Source organism: Microtus pennsylvanicus, chromosome 5 (genome assembly GCF_037038515.1).
Source record: "Microtus pennsylvanicus isolate mMicPen1 chromosome 5, mMicPen1.hap1, whole genome shotgun sequence".
Taxonomy (NCBI): Eukaryota; Metazoa; Chordata; class Mammalia; order Rodentia; family Cricetidae; genus Microtus; species Microtus pennsylvanicus.
The window spans coordinates 7,601,591-7,619,754 of NC_134583.1; the positions used below are offsets into that span (position 1 = coordinate 7,601,591).

General features: G+C 42.6%; 1 protein-coding gene across 5 annotated transcripts; it reads right to left on the reverse strand.

Annotated features, from left to right (window-relative positions):
- Positions 1–23: 23 nt before the first annotated feature.
- Positions 24–17,040, reverse strand: Cga (glycoprotein hormones, alpha polypeptide). 5 transcript variants are annotated; one of them, XM_075974616.1, is made up of 7 exons: positions 16,413–17,040; positions 14,449–14,557; positions 13,812–13,862; positions 3,850–3,919; positions 2,895–3,001; positions 1,712–1,896; positions 24–291 (listed from the first exon to the last, which is right to left on the reverse strand). In XM_075974616.1, the coding sequence occupies exons 4-7, from the start codon at positions 3,909–3,911 to the stop codon at positions 214–216; spliced, it is 432 nt and encodes a 143-aa protein (XP_075830731.1). In that variant the 5' UTR covers positions 3,912–3,919; positions 13,812–13,862; positions 14,449–14,557; positions 16,413–17,040; the 3' UTR covers positions 24–213. The 5 variants fall into 5 exon arrangements, with proteins under 5 accessions (XP_075830731.1, XP_075830732.1, XP_075830733.1 ...); XM_075974617.1 differs by lacking the exon at positions 3,850–3,919; XM_075974618.1 differs by lacking the exons at positions 3,850–3,919; positions 13,812–13,862.
- Between the last annotated feature and the right edge of the window lie 1,124 nt (positions 17,041–18,164).

Sequence of the window (18,164 nt, forward strand, 5' to 3'; positions counted from 1 at the left end):
TAAAGACAGTGACAATTCTGTGATTGATGATTTAAAAGGCTTTATTTCTGACGAAACCAACTTTGGTGATCATGCTAAAAACTCTACTTTCCCTAAGAGACTGCCGACTGCGCTGAAGTGTGAGGGGATGGCCTGTGGCTGCAGTGTGGGAGGCGGCGTCACACGGTGCCGCCCCACAGACCAGCCATCCCCAGCACAGCCGCCTGCCAAAAGCTAAACCTTGTGATAGTAACACGTACTGCAGTGGCATTCCGTGTGGTTCTCCACTCGAGCGTATCCCAAGACTGTGGTCTGCAAAGGGAGAGACACAGGGAGGTAGGGAGACAGACAGAACGGCAAAGTGTTAAATAAGGCAGTAACCGGAATGATTTCATCGCTGTTTGGTATGTTTACATTTTGAATTTCTGGGGATATAGTCATTCTAACAGTTAAATTCACATCGCAAAATAAGCTATGCTCCTTCAACCTGCTTTTGTTTGTAGGGGAAGCCTAGTCAATCACCTTGTTTGTAGGGCGTGATCCCCTTAGGCTAATATTTACTTATAAAATCTTGTGGGTGTGCTTCCCAGGAAGAGGGCCCCACCCCAACGCGGCCTTAGCTTCCTCAGAAGGACCAAGCACCTTGGCGGAAACATTTGTTTGGCTCTGTCCTCTCTCTCTCTTTCTCTCTCCATTTTAAAGAATCTTTATTTCAGCGTTTCATAGGCAAACACCCAGCCATTGATCTATATCTCCACTCCTAAAAAATACCTACTTACTTGCTATTCCCGGCCGCCCCCCTCACATTTCCTAAGAGTCAAACCTCAGAGATTCACACATCTTACATATGTCCCCCAGGTCGCTGGGTTTTGGTGTTTTGGTTTGTTTATTCATTTCTACTGTTGCTGGCGATGTTTTGCGACATCATCATATTATGCTAACCTAGCTAACCTAGAATTCACTGTGAATACCAAGTGGGCCTTTCCTCTCCCACTTATAGGGTATATGTGTGTTGCGGGGTGCTATCGAGACAATTTAAAGGAATCTGGTCTCTCCTCCCATCACCTGTGCCCTGGGCACCCAACTCAGACCATTGTTCTTGTCTAGAAATGCTTTTACACACTGATCCATCTCACCAGTTCAGGCCAGGTAGACTCAGAACCCTTAGGGTCTTCTCGCCCCTAGTTCCTGAAGGATGAGATCACAGGAATGCATCACTGCACCCACATGCTTTGCTATTTCTTTGTAGAATATATTAATTGCACGTGCATACGGAGTATAGTTTGGTAATATGATGCTGATGCACACACAAACTATGATGATCAAACCAGGGTGGGAGTGTTTTCATTCCTCTCGCCTACTGTACCGTTTCTCTGTGCTAGCTAACTTTAGGAGCCTTCTCTTCTAGGTCTCTACATAATAAACTCTGGTAAGCTGTCAACACCTAGCTGCTCTGTAAAAGCCGAGAACTGCTTTGCCTGGTATGTTTTGTTATCGCTGTCTAACCTCCCACCATGCACCTCCTGTTGGTTATTTTTTTAGACTGAGGCCACTACTGTTCTCTCTACATCTGTGTCGTCAAGACTTTCCATTTAGCTTATTCTTCTAATTAAAGAGGAAAGATGTGATGTTGCCTGTACAAGGGAGCAATAAATACCGGTCGCTGGACAATGTAGACATTAAGCCTTGTGAGTACAAACTATCTCTGGATGGGCTGTTAGGAAGTGCTCACCTTAGTAAATGATTTGGCCACACAGCATGTGGCCTCCGAGGTGATATTCTTTGGAACCAGCATTGTCTTCTTGGACCTGGCTGGAGTGGGGTATGCCCTGGAGAAGCAGCAGCCCATGCACTGATAGACGGGGTTGCCCAGCCTGGAGAAGTATTTATTTTCCTTCAGTTTACATTCTGGGCAACCTAGCCAGAAAAGAGAGAAGGAGGAGATTACCGAGAAAGGCTTCAGAGATAACTAACTCTCTCCCAAGTACGACAGGACAAACACTTTTTGCATTGGCAATAAAAAAGGAAGTAAGTATTTTTTATCGGCATATTAATCTTCACACATGATATCTTTATAATCACTATAGCTCCATTCACAGAGAAATCATTTTTGCAGATTTGCATAGGGAATTTGCCATGGTGGTTTCTCATCCTCCAAGCAGAGACTCTCCCAATGCTAGCTAATTGCGTGCTTAGAGAGCTCGCAGAAGCTTGACAGAAATGCCACATTCATTTGGGAGGAAAATGTTTCTGGAGGCAAGTCTGCTATTGTTGTTCCCCATAGAAACTCCAAATGTTGACAGAAAAAAAATTACCAGAATTAGGAAAGCTTGATGAGGTAAGACAGCCTGATAATACGAACGACATCTGTGCTTAGAATTTGAGATTCAAATATTACCATTGAGCAAAGAGAAAAACCATAACAGATAATAGTTCACCATTCTCCAGCTGGTGGGATCCTGTCAGGTTCTGTACGAGATGTGGCAGATAATAGAGCAAAACAGATTTAACGCACAAAAGTGATTTCTTTTTCCCTCACTTGTTAACTGATATAAAAATTCATCTGTGAAAGTGATGCTAACATTTTCAGAAATCTGGAAGAAATGGGAAAAACAGCTGATCTGAGTAAGGATAACTTTTCTTCTCGTCAAACTCAGATATGGAACAACAAGGAAAGTACTTCAGATAGATATGTTCAGGATGCTATGAAAATGAATGTGGAATAAAACACTTTCATTGTACATTTTCTGAACTGAATTTAATTTGGGGTTCACAGTCTGCAAGTGCCTAGATATATACTCAGGAGTGACTATTTATCACATGTGAAAACAGGTAGAAATTAATAAATGATTATTGATGTACATCTAGAAATACATGTTTCCCTTTTTATTGCAAGCCTGAGTTTGGTCACATACCCTGAATAATCAAGTCTCCATCAGGAAGAGAATGAAGAATATGCAGGAACATGGACAACATGACCAGAAAGACAGCTGCGTATTTTCTGTAGTAATCCATCGTCCTCCTGCAAACCACACATGAGAGAAAACACAGAAACATAACAGTCTAATCTTAGCTTGCCAGTCATGACACAAAGCCAGTAGTGTTTGTGTGATGCTTTTAATGGCTGGCGCTGGCTTTGGGCACGCTAAAGTCACTGCTCTACTACTGAGCTGTGTTCCTTGCACTAACAACCAGCACATTTAACATTATTGTTCATAACAGTCATTATGTCTTGCCCCTTCTGCTTTCAGCTTCCAACATACCCTAAATCCACACAAATGAAAACACCACATCGCTTAAGGAAAGAGATAGGACACTGTGTCTCCCTATTCCGACCTTCACAATTAACACCTAACAGCTCCTGCCCTCTTCTTCCTCCTCCCCTCTCCAGTCATGAATTCACAGCAATTCTTCAGCCTCCCCAGTGTAATTAAAGGAGTAGTTGGGGTGACAGATATGTAAATTAAAACAACAATCACCAGAACAGTTATAATGAAAGAAATGTCAAATATTAGACTGGATGCATGAAACTGGATAATAGAGACATTGCCAGTGGAAATATAAGAGGGTACAGGCACTCTGCTAAACAGCCTGGGAGCTTTTCTTGTTATTCAGTTAGGGTTTGCGGGGAAGGCTGTTTGCTTGCTTTATTTATTCATTTAAGTAGCTAGGGTTTCAGGTAACCCAGACTGTGCTAAATGCCCTTTATAACTGAGGATGACCTTGAACTCCTGATTCTACCGCCTCATCTCCCAGGCACTAAAATTACTGCTATGTGCTAACTCACACAGTTTTACAGCCATTATTCATAGATATATGAATTCATATTTATATAAACATATATAATGAACATATAATAGAAATATATACCTAGAACAGGTAACCACTGTTCGAAGTCCGTGATTCTTGAAGTGGAAAGGTCCTAGAAGCATCAGTGGGTCTGTGAGGACAATTAGCAATAATACTAAAATGTTCTTTGCATTTTTCAGTGTAGACCCACGATGTGGCAGTGAGACGGGGTAAATAAAGGGCTACATCAAACCAGCTGGGTCCTCCTAGGCCAGACATCGAGGAGATTTAAAAACGATAAAACAATGCCGCTCTTCTCACCATTTTCTGTCAAGGAAATTGTCACCTGCTTCCTGGTGGCCTGTAACCATAATCCCAGCACTCTGAAGGCTACTCTGTACTACAGAGTGAGACTCTGTGTCCCCAGACAGTAAACAAAGAAAAACCAAGAAACCCATCATGTCATCATATGGTAACTTTTCCTTTTCAGGTTTTTTGTTGTTGTTGTTTATTTTTGTTTTGACACAGGATCTTGCTTTACGGCCTAGGTCTCACTATATAGCCTAAGACATTCACAAATCTTCAGCAATCCTCCTGCCTCAGCCTCTCAAGTGCTGGGATTGCAGGCATGTACTGCCATGCCCAGCTTGTTGCTGCTCTTTAAATGAGCTCTCTTGAAACCCATGTGTTTAATCATAGTACTCAGGAGGCAGCGGCAGGTAGATCTCTACAAGGCCAGCCTGGTCTACAGAGCGAGTTCCAGGGCAGCCAGGACTACACAGAGAGACCTTATCTTGAAAAGCAAAAAAATCTTTTTTTTTAAAATCACATTTTTATTTATTTGTGTGTGTTCAGAAAGGCAAGCCACAGGATGTAAGTGGAGGTCAGAGGACAATTTATCTGAACTGGTTCTCTTCCGCATGTCCTGTGAATCAGACTCAAGCTGCCAGGCTTGACAGCAGTGGTTTTATCTGCTGAGACACCTTGCCAACCTCTCAAAACGTTCTGACGCAATTTTAAAGCCAAAAGGGAGGAAAGTCTTGAATATTTAGCCCAGGCTGATTTATAAATTGATGCACCTCCTGTCTCAGGCCCTCAATGTTGGGGTTATAGGATTCAGTCACCATGCCCAACTTCAAATTTTAATACTCCGAACAGATCCCATTATTAAAATTAGGTTGAGAAGCACTGCTATAAGTGACCCAAAGTGATAATTTTAGAATTATACTTGGTTTCTTGTATGAACTATCATTTTGTGCTTTGATATTTCTGCTCATATATTATGAAAATTCAACCATTATGTAGTGAGCAACTCTATCAGAATTAATCCAAAGATAAGCATTTGTAGCAAGACTGTAGAATATGGAAACTTAATGCATATTAAACTTGGTTTATAAAGATGTGAAAAGAAGTCTGAAAAGTGAAATCATTATTTATTTAGCTTACAATAACAGAAACTCTTATCTTCCTCTTGTTTTACTTTTTTTTTTTTAAGATGAGGGTGTTTTGCCTGTGCACAAATGTCCATGCATGTGTGTGTGTGTGTCTATGTGTGTGTGTGTGTGTCTATGTGTGTGTGTGTGTGCCTGGTGCCAGTGGAGGCCAGTAGAGGGCATCTGATGCCCTGAAACTGGAATTCCAGATGGCTTTGAGCCACCTTGTGAAAGTTTTTCATTCAATCACTACAAGACAGGATCTCACTCTGTAGCTCTGGCTATTCCGGAATTTACTAGGTAGACCAGGCTAGCCTCAGACTCAGAGATCTACCTGCCTCTGCCTCCCTAGTTCTGGGATTAAAGGCACGTGGAACTACAACCAGTTCTTTTACTTGTAAAAGAGACAATCAAGACAAAAGAGATTAGCATGGAAAATACATGTGTTCTTCAAAGGATTTAAAATTTCTCAGACATTCTAGCCACCTTCAGATCATTCTGGAAGGGAAAGGTTGTTTCATGTTGAGCTTTTTTTAAAAATACCAGAATACTATAAATCATTTAAATTAGTAATTAATGGTATAGTTATTAATATTAATAATATCGTAAATTGATAATTCTTAGGAGATTTTATGCAAGGCATCTTGATTATATTCATCTTCCTACTTCTGCTCCGAAATCCTCCCAGGCCCACCCACTCCCCTTTATATCATCTTCTTGTTATTCTTAAAGAAACTACCTCACAGCAGTAGTGTAACAGAATATTTGAGGTCAGGCCAGCCCTGGCTACATATCGAGACCTTGTCTCAAAAACAAAGGCCAAGACACCATAATTTTTTTTTTTACTTTGGGGCCAGGAAAATGACTCAACAGATAAGGGTGTTTGCCACCAAGCCTTCCAACTTGAGCTTGATCCATGGAATCTACTTGAAAAGAGAAACCTGACTCCCAGAGATTTTCCTCTACTCCCCATACTTACATTGGATGGTATAATCACACCCTACCCCACACAATAAATATAAATTAAAAATTATTTGCTTTAATTTGCATTTCCCGAATTGCTAACAATTTTGAGCACTTTTTGAGGTTCCACTCTACAGCCCAGCCTAGTCTGGAACTCATCATACAGTCAGGCTAGACTTGAACTCCTGGAATTCTCACTCGGTGGCTGGCTGGGTGGCTGAATGGCTGGCCCCTGACACTCTCCTCTCCTGGTAAAGCCAGCACTTGGGAGATAGAGGAACGATTATCAGGAGTTCAAGGTTATCTTTGGCTGCATTCGGAGCCAAAATACAGTTCGGAGCCAGTCTGAACTGTATTAACTAATCTGTGTCCAAAAAACAAATTCATCTTCTAATGCAAAATATCTTACTTTTGAATGGAAAGCAAACTTATAGTCCTTTGAAAACAAAAATCCTATTGAAATGTGGTGGCTGTTTGCATGCCCAAGTGACCCTCACTGTGTATTAGACCCATCCCAAGTCCTACCTGTCAACGGTGAGAAAGAGGAACAAAGGTGCTCTGTTTATTTAAAGTTTCTCAAACAATCACTATTTCAGCCAGTGCTAACACAAATATAACTGCAATCGTACTTCGGTATCTAAGTAGGGATAGTTCCAAGGGCACCCTCCCATACCAAATCCCTCTGTGTCTGTGATTTTGGGGCATCCAACTCGGGCTGTTAGGCTCTGCAGAGCATACTTTTAAACCCACTGAACCATCTCACCAGCCCAAGGCTGGGGTTCTTGGTGATGTTTTAGAAAAGAATGTCAATCAAAGTCAGTATGAAGCAAAGATCGTTGGTTAAGAAAGGATCTCATTTATAGTGAGTGGGACTTCCCACCTCAGTTAACGAAACCAGGGCAACCATTTGGTGGAATGCCAAGAGGCCCGTCGCCACGTGATTCTGGAATCTATCAAGTTGACAATGCTGACCATCACAAACAAGTCCTAGGTATTACTATAGATTTAAACATGTGTTGTGTGATGTTTGACTCTTTTAGCTTTTTAGGGGGTGTGCACCACCCAGCTCCCAAATAAATCACACACACAGAGGCTTATTATTACTTATGAATGCCCAGACGTAGGTTGGCTTGTTTCTAGCCAGCTTCTCTCAATTTAAATTATCCCATCTACCTATTATTGCCTCTGGGCTTTTATCTCTCTAGTCTGTAAACCTTGCTTTCACTTAAGAATTCTCCCCCACCCACCCCAGTTTTTCTTGCTGGGATGACAGGCACAAGTCACTATGACATGTTACTCCTTTCTCCCCTTCCTGGTTGCTGGGGTGACAGGCACACACCACTGTGACTGACAGGTTACACTTTTCTACTCTCTTGCTTGCTGGGATGACAGGCATATGCCATTGCAACAGATTACACTTCTCTGTTTTAAACTTAAGAATGGAAACGTTTATTCCAAATATGTTGGAATGTATGGTCATTTCACTGAACATGAGAGCTGTTTTATTGATAACCAACTTGGAAATTTAGTGACGCGTCATCTAAAACTGATAATAAGGTAATATCAGCAACTTGCCCTCTGGTCTCTGAAAGACACTCAAATGAATGCCCTTCAAATGACACGCAGTGGCTCTCAAGAAAATATTTTAGATTTTGACAGGGACTCCAGCATCTCAGCAGAAGACACTTAGTTTCTGGCATCAGCAAGATAACAACTTATTTAGCCTTCAACCACACACTTCACTTTTACAGACTTCCTCCTAACTCCGCCACGAGCACTGTAAAGAAAATTAATAAATGCCTAATTATCTTCTTACCAATGTCTGTGTGCAGAAAAGTGCTTCATGTGGTCTCAAATATTCCACTCCTTAATTAAAAATCCCCCAAATCATTTCATCACATTACCTTCCTCTGGACTTCTGGAGGGATGGGTTTCAGGCAGCTGACTGCAGAGCTGAAGAGGGATCTCAACTTCGTCTCAATAGTTCAGTAACTGCAGCTAATAATGTCTCCCACTGACTTTTATAGCTGCAGAGCAATACACATTGCATGTTCCCACCTGCACCTAAGCCTAGGGATCAACTGGAAACTCTACCCAATGATTGGACGGTACTTGGTATAATTACCATGACATCAATTTGATCTTATCATGTTGCAATCCTGAGATCATTTTTGTTTTTAACCATTTTCAGGTAGTGGTGACCTCAAGGACAGCTTATGAAAAAAAAGAGCATTCGGTCATTCTCTACGCAATTTTATTGAGATTTGCACAAAACATCCTGAAAGTTGACACTTTTTAAATAAACAAGGCTCTAAGAGTAGCACTTTTAATCAGCTAAGTACCTGATATTTTCACAAAGCAGGAGAAAAGCATTTCCAGGATTACATTACTCCAACAGGAAATGGAAAAATAAAACAGTTGCTTCCATTTTTTAAATTAACAGACACCTGGATTTAATAAGGATATGTGGAAAGATATGAGATGACCCCAAGAAGGACTGACTGGTACTCAGTATACGTGTCAGGGGGAGGGGGACTCTGAACAGTCCCACATGGCAGCCTAAGAATGATTAAAAAACTGAAAAAAAAAACAAATAAAAATATCTTATCAGGGGCTGGAGGAAAGCATTTAGTTAAGAGCATGCTCTGCTCTTCCAGAGGACCCAGATTTTATGCCAGGTCAAGAGGCTCACGTGTGACTCCATGTGAGCCAATGTCTGTGACCTACACAGGCACCAACACTCACGTGTGTGTATCCACAGGCATATACATATGCATAAATTAAAAAATAAATAACTTAAATTTAAAATTTTAAATCTCGTGAAAAAATTAAGTGAAGCCATGATTTTTTTTTCTTTTTAAAGATTTATTTATTATGTATATAGTGTTCCACCCAAGTGTATGCCTGCAGGCCAGAAGAGAGCACCAGATCTCATTATAGGTGGTTGTGAGCCACCACATGGTTGGCTGGAATTGAACTCAACACCTCTGGAAGAGCAGCCAACACTTTTAACCTCTGAGCCATTCCTCCAATCCCCAATTTTTTTCTTTTTAAAAATATTTCATTTTACTTTGTTGAATGGAAGCTCTTCAGAATCTTAAAATTTATTTTTTAAATTTATTTTATGCATTAGTGTGTATCTGCAGGGTGTGTGCATGTGTGTGTCTCACAAATCCCACTGTGCATGTGTGGAAGTCAGGGAATAACTTTGTGAAGTTGGATTTCTCCTTTCACTGTATGTGGTTTCTGTGAGTTTGGGGCATCCAACTTGGGCTGTTAGGCTCTGCAACGCATACTTTTAAACCCCCTGAACCATCTCAGCAGCCCAAGGCTGGGGTTCTGGTGATGTTACAGAAAAGAATGTCAATCAAAGTCAATATGAGAAACCCTGTCTCGGAAAAACTAAAAAAAAAAAAAAAAGTCAATATGAAGCAAAGATAGTTTGTTAAGAAAGGATATATATCTCCAGAAAAACACAATGGAATAAAGATAGCATCCTTAACAAACAGTGCTGGCTTAACTGTATGTCTGTATGTAAAAGAATGCAAATAGATCCATATCTATGCACCCTGCACAAAACTTAAGTCCAAGAAGATCAAAGACCTCAACATAAAACCTGATACACTGGACCTGATAGAAGAGAAAATGGGGGATAGCCTTGAACTCATTGGCTTAGGAGAAGACTTTCTGAACAGAACACCAATAGCATAGGTTCTAAGATCAACAATTAATATCTAGAACTTTATGAAACTGAAAGCTTCTGTAAGTCAAAGGGCTCCATCATTTGAACTAAGTAACAGTCTATAGAATTATGAAAGTTTGACTGACTCCATATCCAATAGAGGACTAATATCTAAAATATATAAAGAACTCAAGAAACTAGATATCAGAAAATCAAATAATCCAATGAAAAAAATGAGGTACAGATCTAAACAGAATTATCAATAGAGGAATCTCAAATGGTTAATAAACTCTTAAAGAAATGTTCAACATCCTTAGTCATCAGGGAAATGCAAATCTAAACTACTTTGCGATTCCATCTTACACCTGTCAGAATGGCTAAGGTCAAAAACATAAGTAACAGCTCATGATGGAGAGGAAGTGAAGTAAGGGGAATATTCCTCCATTGCTGGTGAGACTGCAAACTTGTACACCCACTATAGAAATCAACACAGTGGCTCCTCAGAAAATTGGGAATTGATCTAATTCAAGACCCAGTTATGTAAGTGTTGGGTATATACCCAAAGGACACTCCATCCTACCACAACACTTGCTCAACCATCTTTATTCATAATGGTCAGAAATTGGAAACAAGTTGAGATGTCTGTCAACTGAAGAATGGATAAAGAAAATGTGTTGCATTCACACAATGGATTCTCAGCTGTTAAAAAAAAAATAACAACACGAAATTTCCAGGCAAATAGATAGAACTAGAAAAAAATCATGAGCGAGGCAACCCAGACCCAGAAAGACAAATATGTATTGTAAACTTACAAGTGGATATTAGCTGTTAAGTAAATGATAATCATGTTATAATTCACAGACCCAGAGAAGCTAAGTAACAAGGACAGCTCATGTGGGGGTGGGTGGGATGATGTATGGTTCTCCCTGGGAACGGGATATAGAGTAGATTCTTCTGGTGGACTGGGGATGAGTGAGCACAGGAACAGGAGGACTCAGGTTGGGAGGAAAGAGGAAGCAAGTACTGGGAGAGACAACTAGAATTGAGGGGTATTTCAGGGATAATGTGGAAACTTAGTGCCATGGAAACTCCCTGGAATCCACAAGGGTGACCCTAGTGAAGACTTGTAGTAATGGGGGATACGGACCCTGAACCTACCAACTTCTGTAACCAGGCAAGGCTTCCAGTGGTGCAACTGGGACACCAACCCAGTCACAAAATCTTTAACCTGCAATTTGTCCTGCCTGCAAGATGTGCTGTGGTGATCAGTGGTGGTCAACCAAGTGGTCCAACTTGAGGCCCACACCATGAGACGAAGCCCACACCTGGCACTGCCTCGATGGTCAGGAGCCAGAACCTTGATCGTTCAGAGACCTAGGATAGAACCTGACGTGAATGGCCAAAAGAAAAAAAATCAATGAGGGGCTGGCGAGATGGCTCAGCGGTTAAGAGCATTGCCTGCTCTTCCAAAGGTCCTGAGTTCAATTCCCAGCAACCACATGGTGGCTCACAACCATCTGTAATGAGATCTGGTGCCCTCTTCTGGCCTGCAGGCATATATGCAGACAGAATATTGTATACATAATAAATAAATAAATATTTTTTAAAAAATCAATGAAATTAATCCAAACGATATTCTGCTGTACTCATAGGCTGGAGCCTAGTCCAATCATCATAAGAGATGCTTCATCTAGCCACTGATGGGAGCAGATGCAGACCCAGGGCCAGACATTAGGTGGAGCCAGAGGATCCCTGTAGAAGTGGGGCAGAAGGATTGTAGGAGCCAGAGGAGTCTAGGACACCAGGAGAACACAGCCCACAGAGTCAAGTAAGCAGGGTTCATAGGGGCTCAAAGGGACAGAAAGAGCAATCAGGGAGCCTGTGAGGGTCTGACCTAGGTCCTTTGCATATACGTTCCGGTTGTGTAGCTTGGCGCTCTTGTGGAACTCCTAACAGTAGGAATGGGGGTGTCAGACTCTTTGGTCTGCTCCTGGGATCCTTATCCTCCTATTGGATTGCCTCATCTATCCTGAATAAGAGGGTACCAGGCTTTTTCTTTGGGGCCACCAACCAGCTCCCAAATCATGACATGGAGACTTCTTATTAGTTATTGGTGCTTGGCCTAACTTAGACTCATATCTTTTTCTTCTTCTTCTTCTTTGTCTCATTTCTATCTCGTTCTTTTATCTTAACCTATTTCTCTTTATCTATGTTTTGTCTTGTGTCTGTATATCTTATTTTCCTGCTGTCTGTATGTCTGGCTTCTGGCCCCTGGTGTCTCCCTCATTCTCTCCTCTCTTATTTCTACAGTTCTATTCTAGCCTAGATTTCTCCTCCTATTTATCCTTTCTGCCTGCTAGCCCCCCCCATCCTTTCTTTGCTGGCTATTGGCCGTTCAGGAAATAGAGGAGTGAATATTGGGAAGAAGGGAGGCGAAGAGGGGAATTGGGAGGAGTGGAAAGAGGGGAAACTGCTGTTGGGATGTAATACATGAAAGAAGAATAAATTAACACCTGCCCTTAAAAAAATGCTTTTGAAGTTGCAAAGAAAGAGACCACTAATTCAACAAAAGGGTCTGGCAAACTTTACTCTGAGAAGAACAAACACACTGAGCCAGGAAGTGCACTTGATTTTTATTCTAACTCAGGCAGTGACTGTGTCTTTTCTCCATTTGCTGGGGTCTGACTGTAGTAATATGGGCGGTGGTGCTGTGTCCCCAGCACCCCGGTCGCCTGGCTAGCTTATGCCTCGAAATAACAACACACAAATTGTATTCATTTAAACACTGCTTGGCCCATTTCTATCTAGCCTCTTCTAGGCTAATTCTCACATATTAATTTAGCCCATTTCTAATCATCTGTGTAGCGCCCCTAGGTGCGCTTACCGGGAAGATTCTAGCCTATGTCCATCCTGGGTCGGAGCTGAATCGCGTCTGCCCGGGAGAGCAAAGCTGTCGAGTCTGAGCTCGCTTCCTCTTCCTCCCAGCATTCTGTTCTGTTTACTCCACCCACCTATGTTCTAAGCTATGAGCCCAACCAGTTTGTTTATTACTTAACCAATGAAATCAACAGATTGATATATGACACTCCCACATCATCTGACCTCACAGACTTACTTCAAATTAGCTGTCCTGAAAAGGATTGGTGCACAGAAAATTAAGAAAGGGGGAAGGGATCACTACTCTAGGCCATCAAATTCCTGGAATACAGTAGTGGACCCTGGTGGGACGAAAGGTTTTAGAGGGTGTGGGGAGACTGAAATATTTGTATAGTGTTACAAGGTTGTGGAAGGGGCTGTAAAAGATTTGAATTCCTTATCCTATACACAAGCCTTTCTTTATTTGATGAAAAAGACTTATATTTGGTATTTCATACACTGATTTCTAGGGTCTGGCCAGACCTTGAACATGAGATAATGGTTTTCCTCCATTTTCACTTAACCTATTTTGAAGGAGCATGTAAATAGATTATTTAAGAACTGTTTCTAAGACAGAGAAATTAAGTAAACAACTATAAGACAAGCTAGAAAGTAAAAATCATTTTAGAGATGTGAACCTTGTATAGAACACTTAACTGGAAAGAAAGTATGAGCGTGAGCATTATTCAACGTTAGAAAGGCAGGTTAGTGGTTACCATGGTGAAAGGAACTGCTTTGAACAAGCATCACGTGATAAGAACCACCGGCATCTATTAAGTACTTTTATATACACATTTCAATCTGTCCCAACAACTTAGATTGGAAGAAATATTACGACATGCAATACAAATAAGGAATTAGAAAATGGGGCAAATGGTTTAATCAATCCCCGACACTTAATTAACTCCAGGCCTGAGAGATTCAGCTCTCTTTGACTGAAATTTGACCTTAAAAAATGAGGTCATGGGTTGGAGAGATGAATCATCAGCCAAGGGGGTTTCCTGTTCTTGCAGAGGACAAGTTCAGTTCCTAACACCCATGTCAGGTACCTCAGATCCATCAGAAACTCCATCTCCAGGGAATCCTGTGACTTCTGGCATCTGTGAGCACAACACACACACACACACACAACACACAGATAAAGACGTCATTCTTTAGAATGAGCTACATAGTCAGTTCCTACAGTGTGAGACTCTGTGTTAGACATGCAGCCAAGGGCATTTGCTGTTCTTGAGGAGGAATGAAGCTCCTATACCCTAAAGTGAGCAGCTATCTTATCTGCTAAAAATGCTTCTGCTTGTAGCTTGTGTTTGGTTTTCAGTGACTGCGGATCCAACCCATGGCTGTGTTCTTGCTAGGCTACAGCCCTAGCACAGCATATTATTTTTATTATTTTAGAACATTTTATGGATAAAATGTAGTCTCCTAAATATTTTACAGACATCTGTAGAAAGATCCTGAGGTTTAAAGGCAGTATCTTCTTTCCACAGAATCTAAAACGTTTCACAATCATGAGGACAAGTGTGACAGGCTACTGTCAATACAAACTGGCTTACACTCATTCCAGTGAATAGATATTAACTACTAAGCACATTGTCATTGCCAAATGATATTATAGAAAGTAGACTGGACACAAAACACAGTTTCTACTATTAAAGGGCTTACAGGTTTGTGAATGGGGCTCACCTATAGTTGAGTAACTATAAAAGGAAACTGGCTGGCTCAAGTGAAACCATGGTATGTAGTTCATCAAAGCTACCCTGCCTTGCAGAGTTGTTACTCAAAGGAGAGGAACCTAAGAGGAAGAAGAAAAAACAAGCCAACTTTACTCTGATTGCAGATAACTGAACCCACATTTTTTTCACCCACCAGAACAGCCCTGTGTAACAGGGATTCAACAGGAGGAGAATTGGAGAAGGACAGAAAGTAAGAGGACATTTTGTAAAGGTGGGCGGACCATGCTTGTGATCCTAGCACACCAGAAGCAGAGTCAGGAGCATCACTGCGTTTCAAGCTAACATGTTCTATGTGGAAAGTTCCTGGCCAGCCAGCACTACAAAGTAAGATTCTATTTCAAGAAGCAAAATGAAACAAGAAAAAGAAGCATGAGGCCTGGAGAGAGAGCTCAGCACTGAAGAGCAAGGGCTGCTCTCCCTGGGGTGGACTCCCTGCACCCACATTGCATTCACAGCCTCTTTTTTTTAAAAAAAAATTTGTTTTGTTTTGTTTTTTTGAGACAGGGTTTCTCTGTAGCTTTTGGTGCCTGTCCCAGAACTAGCTCTTGTAGACCAGGCTGGCCTCGAACTCCCAGAGATCCTCCTGCCTCTGCCTCCCGAGTGATGGGATTAAAGGCGTGCGCCACCACCGCCAGGCTTTTTAAATTGTTTTTATTGAGCTATATATTTTTCTCCGCTCCTCTTCCCTTCTCTCCCCTCCCCTCTACCTTCACCCATGATGCCCAGCTTCTAATTTACTCAGGAGATCTTGTCTTTTTCTACTTCAGATGTAGATTAGATATATGTATGTCTCTTTTAGGGGCCTCTTTGTTGTCTAGGTTCTCTGGGATTATGAAATGTAGGCTGGTTTTTATTTGCTTTGTGTCTAAAAGCCATTCACAGCCTCTTGTAACTCCACTTCCAACAGATCTGATGCCCTCTTCTGGCCACTGCACTCTACCCCTGCCCCCACGATACACAGATATATTTTTATATACATATGTGTATGTGTGCATATATGCAGGTAAAACACCCATAATGTAAAATAATACAAGAAGAGTGATAGAGGGTTCTTGTTGGGGATATTCCTTGTTCAATATGTGCTTAGAGCAGTAATGCTCAAAACGTTATCAATTAGATGATTCATGAAAATCAACAAAATTCTATAAATTGAGGTCCAAAAATGGGAAGAGACCTGTGCATGTCTAAGTTCTTTTCACCTCATCATTACTATTTTTCAACACCCAAATGCTACAGCGGTGATATTATATATTCCCGATGAGGTACAGCGATTAGAATTTAGAACTAGAAGGTTGCGAGTGTCACTCATAGTAATAGGGCATGTGTACGAGGCAGGGGGTTGGGGAGAGGAGGGTGAAGGGAAAGGAAAATACAGGAAAATGTTTCCTAGATTTCTCTTTGCTTCTTTGAGGAAATGGTGTGCACCAATTCGAAGATACTCGATAGAGCTTGCTTCCAAGGTTTTGTTTTGCTTTGTTTTATGATGACTTTCATTTTGGTTAAGAAGTTAGAACGATTAGGCTGTGGCTTAGTTGATGGGGAGCTTGCCGCGCGTGTACAAAGCACTGGGTTTGCTCATCGGTCTGCACTAAACGAATGTTATGGTGAAGGACTGTAAAGGAAAAGAAAAAAATATTTTTTTCTCCCAGAGTTCAAGTCAAGCATGGGCTACAAAGTGAGACTATTTCAAAGACACTACTTTTTTGTCCTTAAAATATCGTTACTTTCATTTTCCATTTGACTTTCCTTCATAAGGAAAAAAATTTTAAAAACCCAGATAGATAATAAAATCAGCTTCCCTCTGTTTCTACCAATGAAAAGAACCTAAGGGCTAAAGTTAGCCCTTTTACAGGTAAGCTTTGTGTTTCCGGTTCTTTAGAATTATCTCTGTAAGCGGACCAGTGCATGGCTTACGTTTTCAGCACTTTTATTTGATTCCTTTGCTCTGCCTCTCAGAGAAAATGTCTTCCCTGGAAAAGTGCGTTGTTTCCAACAGACGGGTCGGTGGTCTCAGCAATAGCTCTCCAGACTTGGATCCACTCCAGACAGACGCCAATCCCCGCTTTCACAAGACTGCCCGCCCGTCCGTCTAGGTGCCTCCCAGCTCTACGCAGAAAGCAGGTCAAGTTCTGCACCCCCAGCCGCCGTGTCCTCAGCGCACAGCCCGGGGCTGCCACTCCTGGTTCTGGAGGCCATGCCCCGCGGCCATCGGGCGTTTCCACCCTCAGCGCTGCGGCGTGGAAAGCTGCTCCGGCTCGAGTCGCAGAGCGCCGACCCAAGCGCTGCGGGCTGCGAGGTGCAGACGGGGTCTGGGAGCAGCGTGGCGGCGGCCGGAGCCGGGTGACCTGCACCGCCTGCGGGCAGCAGACACCAGACGTCCCGCCTCCCACCTGCGGGCCCGGCAGTCGAAGAATTCCTCAAGAGTGTGCGCAAGACCTGGGCTGCAGACAGCGCGACCCGGGAGCTGGCGCGACCCGGAAGCACGGCAGCTCCGCCCAAGTGCCGGAAGTGTAACTGGTGGCTGGGGCGCTGCGGTACAGAGCCGAGGCCCTTGTGACACCACGCCCCGGTGTCAAAGGATCGTGGTACCGTTCCCAGAAATCTGGACGCTTGTGGTCCTAGGGGCTTGTCACTTTATGGAATAGGTATCCAATTTCTCCTAGGAGCCTGTGGATAGAGAAGGGTGACAGAGAGAGAGAGAGAGAGAGAGAGAGAGAGAGAGAGAGAGAGAGAGAGAGAGAGAGAGAGAGAGAGAGAGAGAGAGAGAGAGAGAGAGAGAGAGAGAGAGAGAGACCTATGAACGGACAGTTTGGTACTTATGAAGATTAGGGCCACAGTAAGTTGTGTAGGTTAGGTCCCAAAGATACCCAGAGCGCATGGATAGCCGAGGTGCAAATTTAACATGTCAAGGCAGAACCGCTAGGTTCTCTTGGCGTTGCCAGTACCTGTTGCTGAGTCCTGGCTTCTCCCAGCGCTTCGCACACACCCCCTCCCTGAGCCTTACCCTAAAACCTCTCCAGCCTTAGGGCATTGCTTTTCTTCCTCCGGCTTCTGATTCCAATCTGACTCAGCTATTTGGGCTGGGTGCTCTCTTCTCCGCTCTCGGCGTTCGCTCTCGGTTCTCGGGGCTCCCTTGGTTTCTCTCTCTGCCCCACCCCACCCCATAACCTGGTCTATTCCGCAGACCGACCGTGTTCAGTCTGGACTCTCTGAGACGTCTCTGGACGGTCTCTCCTTTCTCAGCCACATCTAGGAGGTGTCAAGTCCTCATTTCCATTCAGTGTGGTTGTTGATTCTTCTCTGTGGGAAACACGATTTCCTGGGCTCTCCCAGGTTATCAAGGGATCCTTGGTGTCTTTGAGACAGAGAGTGGCCTGCTCCACCTGCCCCCGTGTGGGAATTACATTCTTGAGCCACCACAAATGGCTAGTTCTCATTTAACTAAAAAAATGGGAGACACTGTCTCGAAAAAAAAAAAAAACCCTAAAAAATTAAGCCTGCAGTTGTGTAGAGATTTGTTGGGTGTTGTGCCCAAGCACTTCCGTCAGATTAATGTTCTTAGGTGAATCCATATGCACTGTCTCTTTTTGAACAGAATTTCCCATGACTCAGGCTGGCCTGGAACCTGCTATGTGACTGCGGGTGACTTTGCAAGCCACATCTTTT

What these genes read in the sequence shown, in the direction of transcription:
- Cga (XM_075974616.1), bottom strand. Translation starts at nt 3,911, where the DNA reads ATGCTTCTAGGACCTTTCCACTTCAAGAATCACGGACTTCGAACAGTG. An exon ending in TGGAGACTTGATTATTCAGG is followed by an intron (nt 1,897 to 2,894) that starts GTATGTGACCAA and finishes TTTTCTGGCTAG; the next exon opens with GTTGCCCAGAATGTAAACTG. An exon ending in TGGCCAAATCATTTACTAAG is followed by an intron (nt 292 to 1,711) that starts GTGAGCACTTCC and finishes CTCCCTTTGCAG; the next exon opens with ACCACAGTCTTGGGATACGC.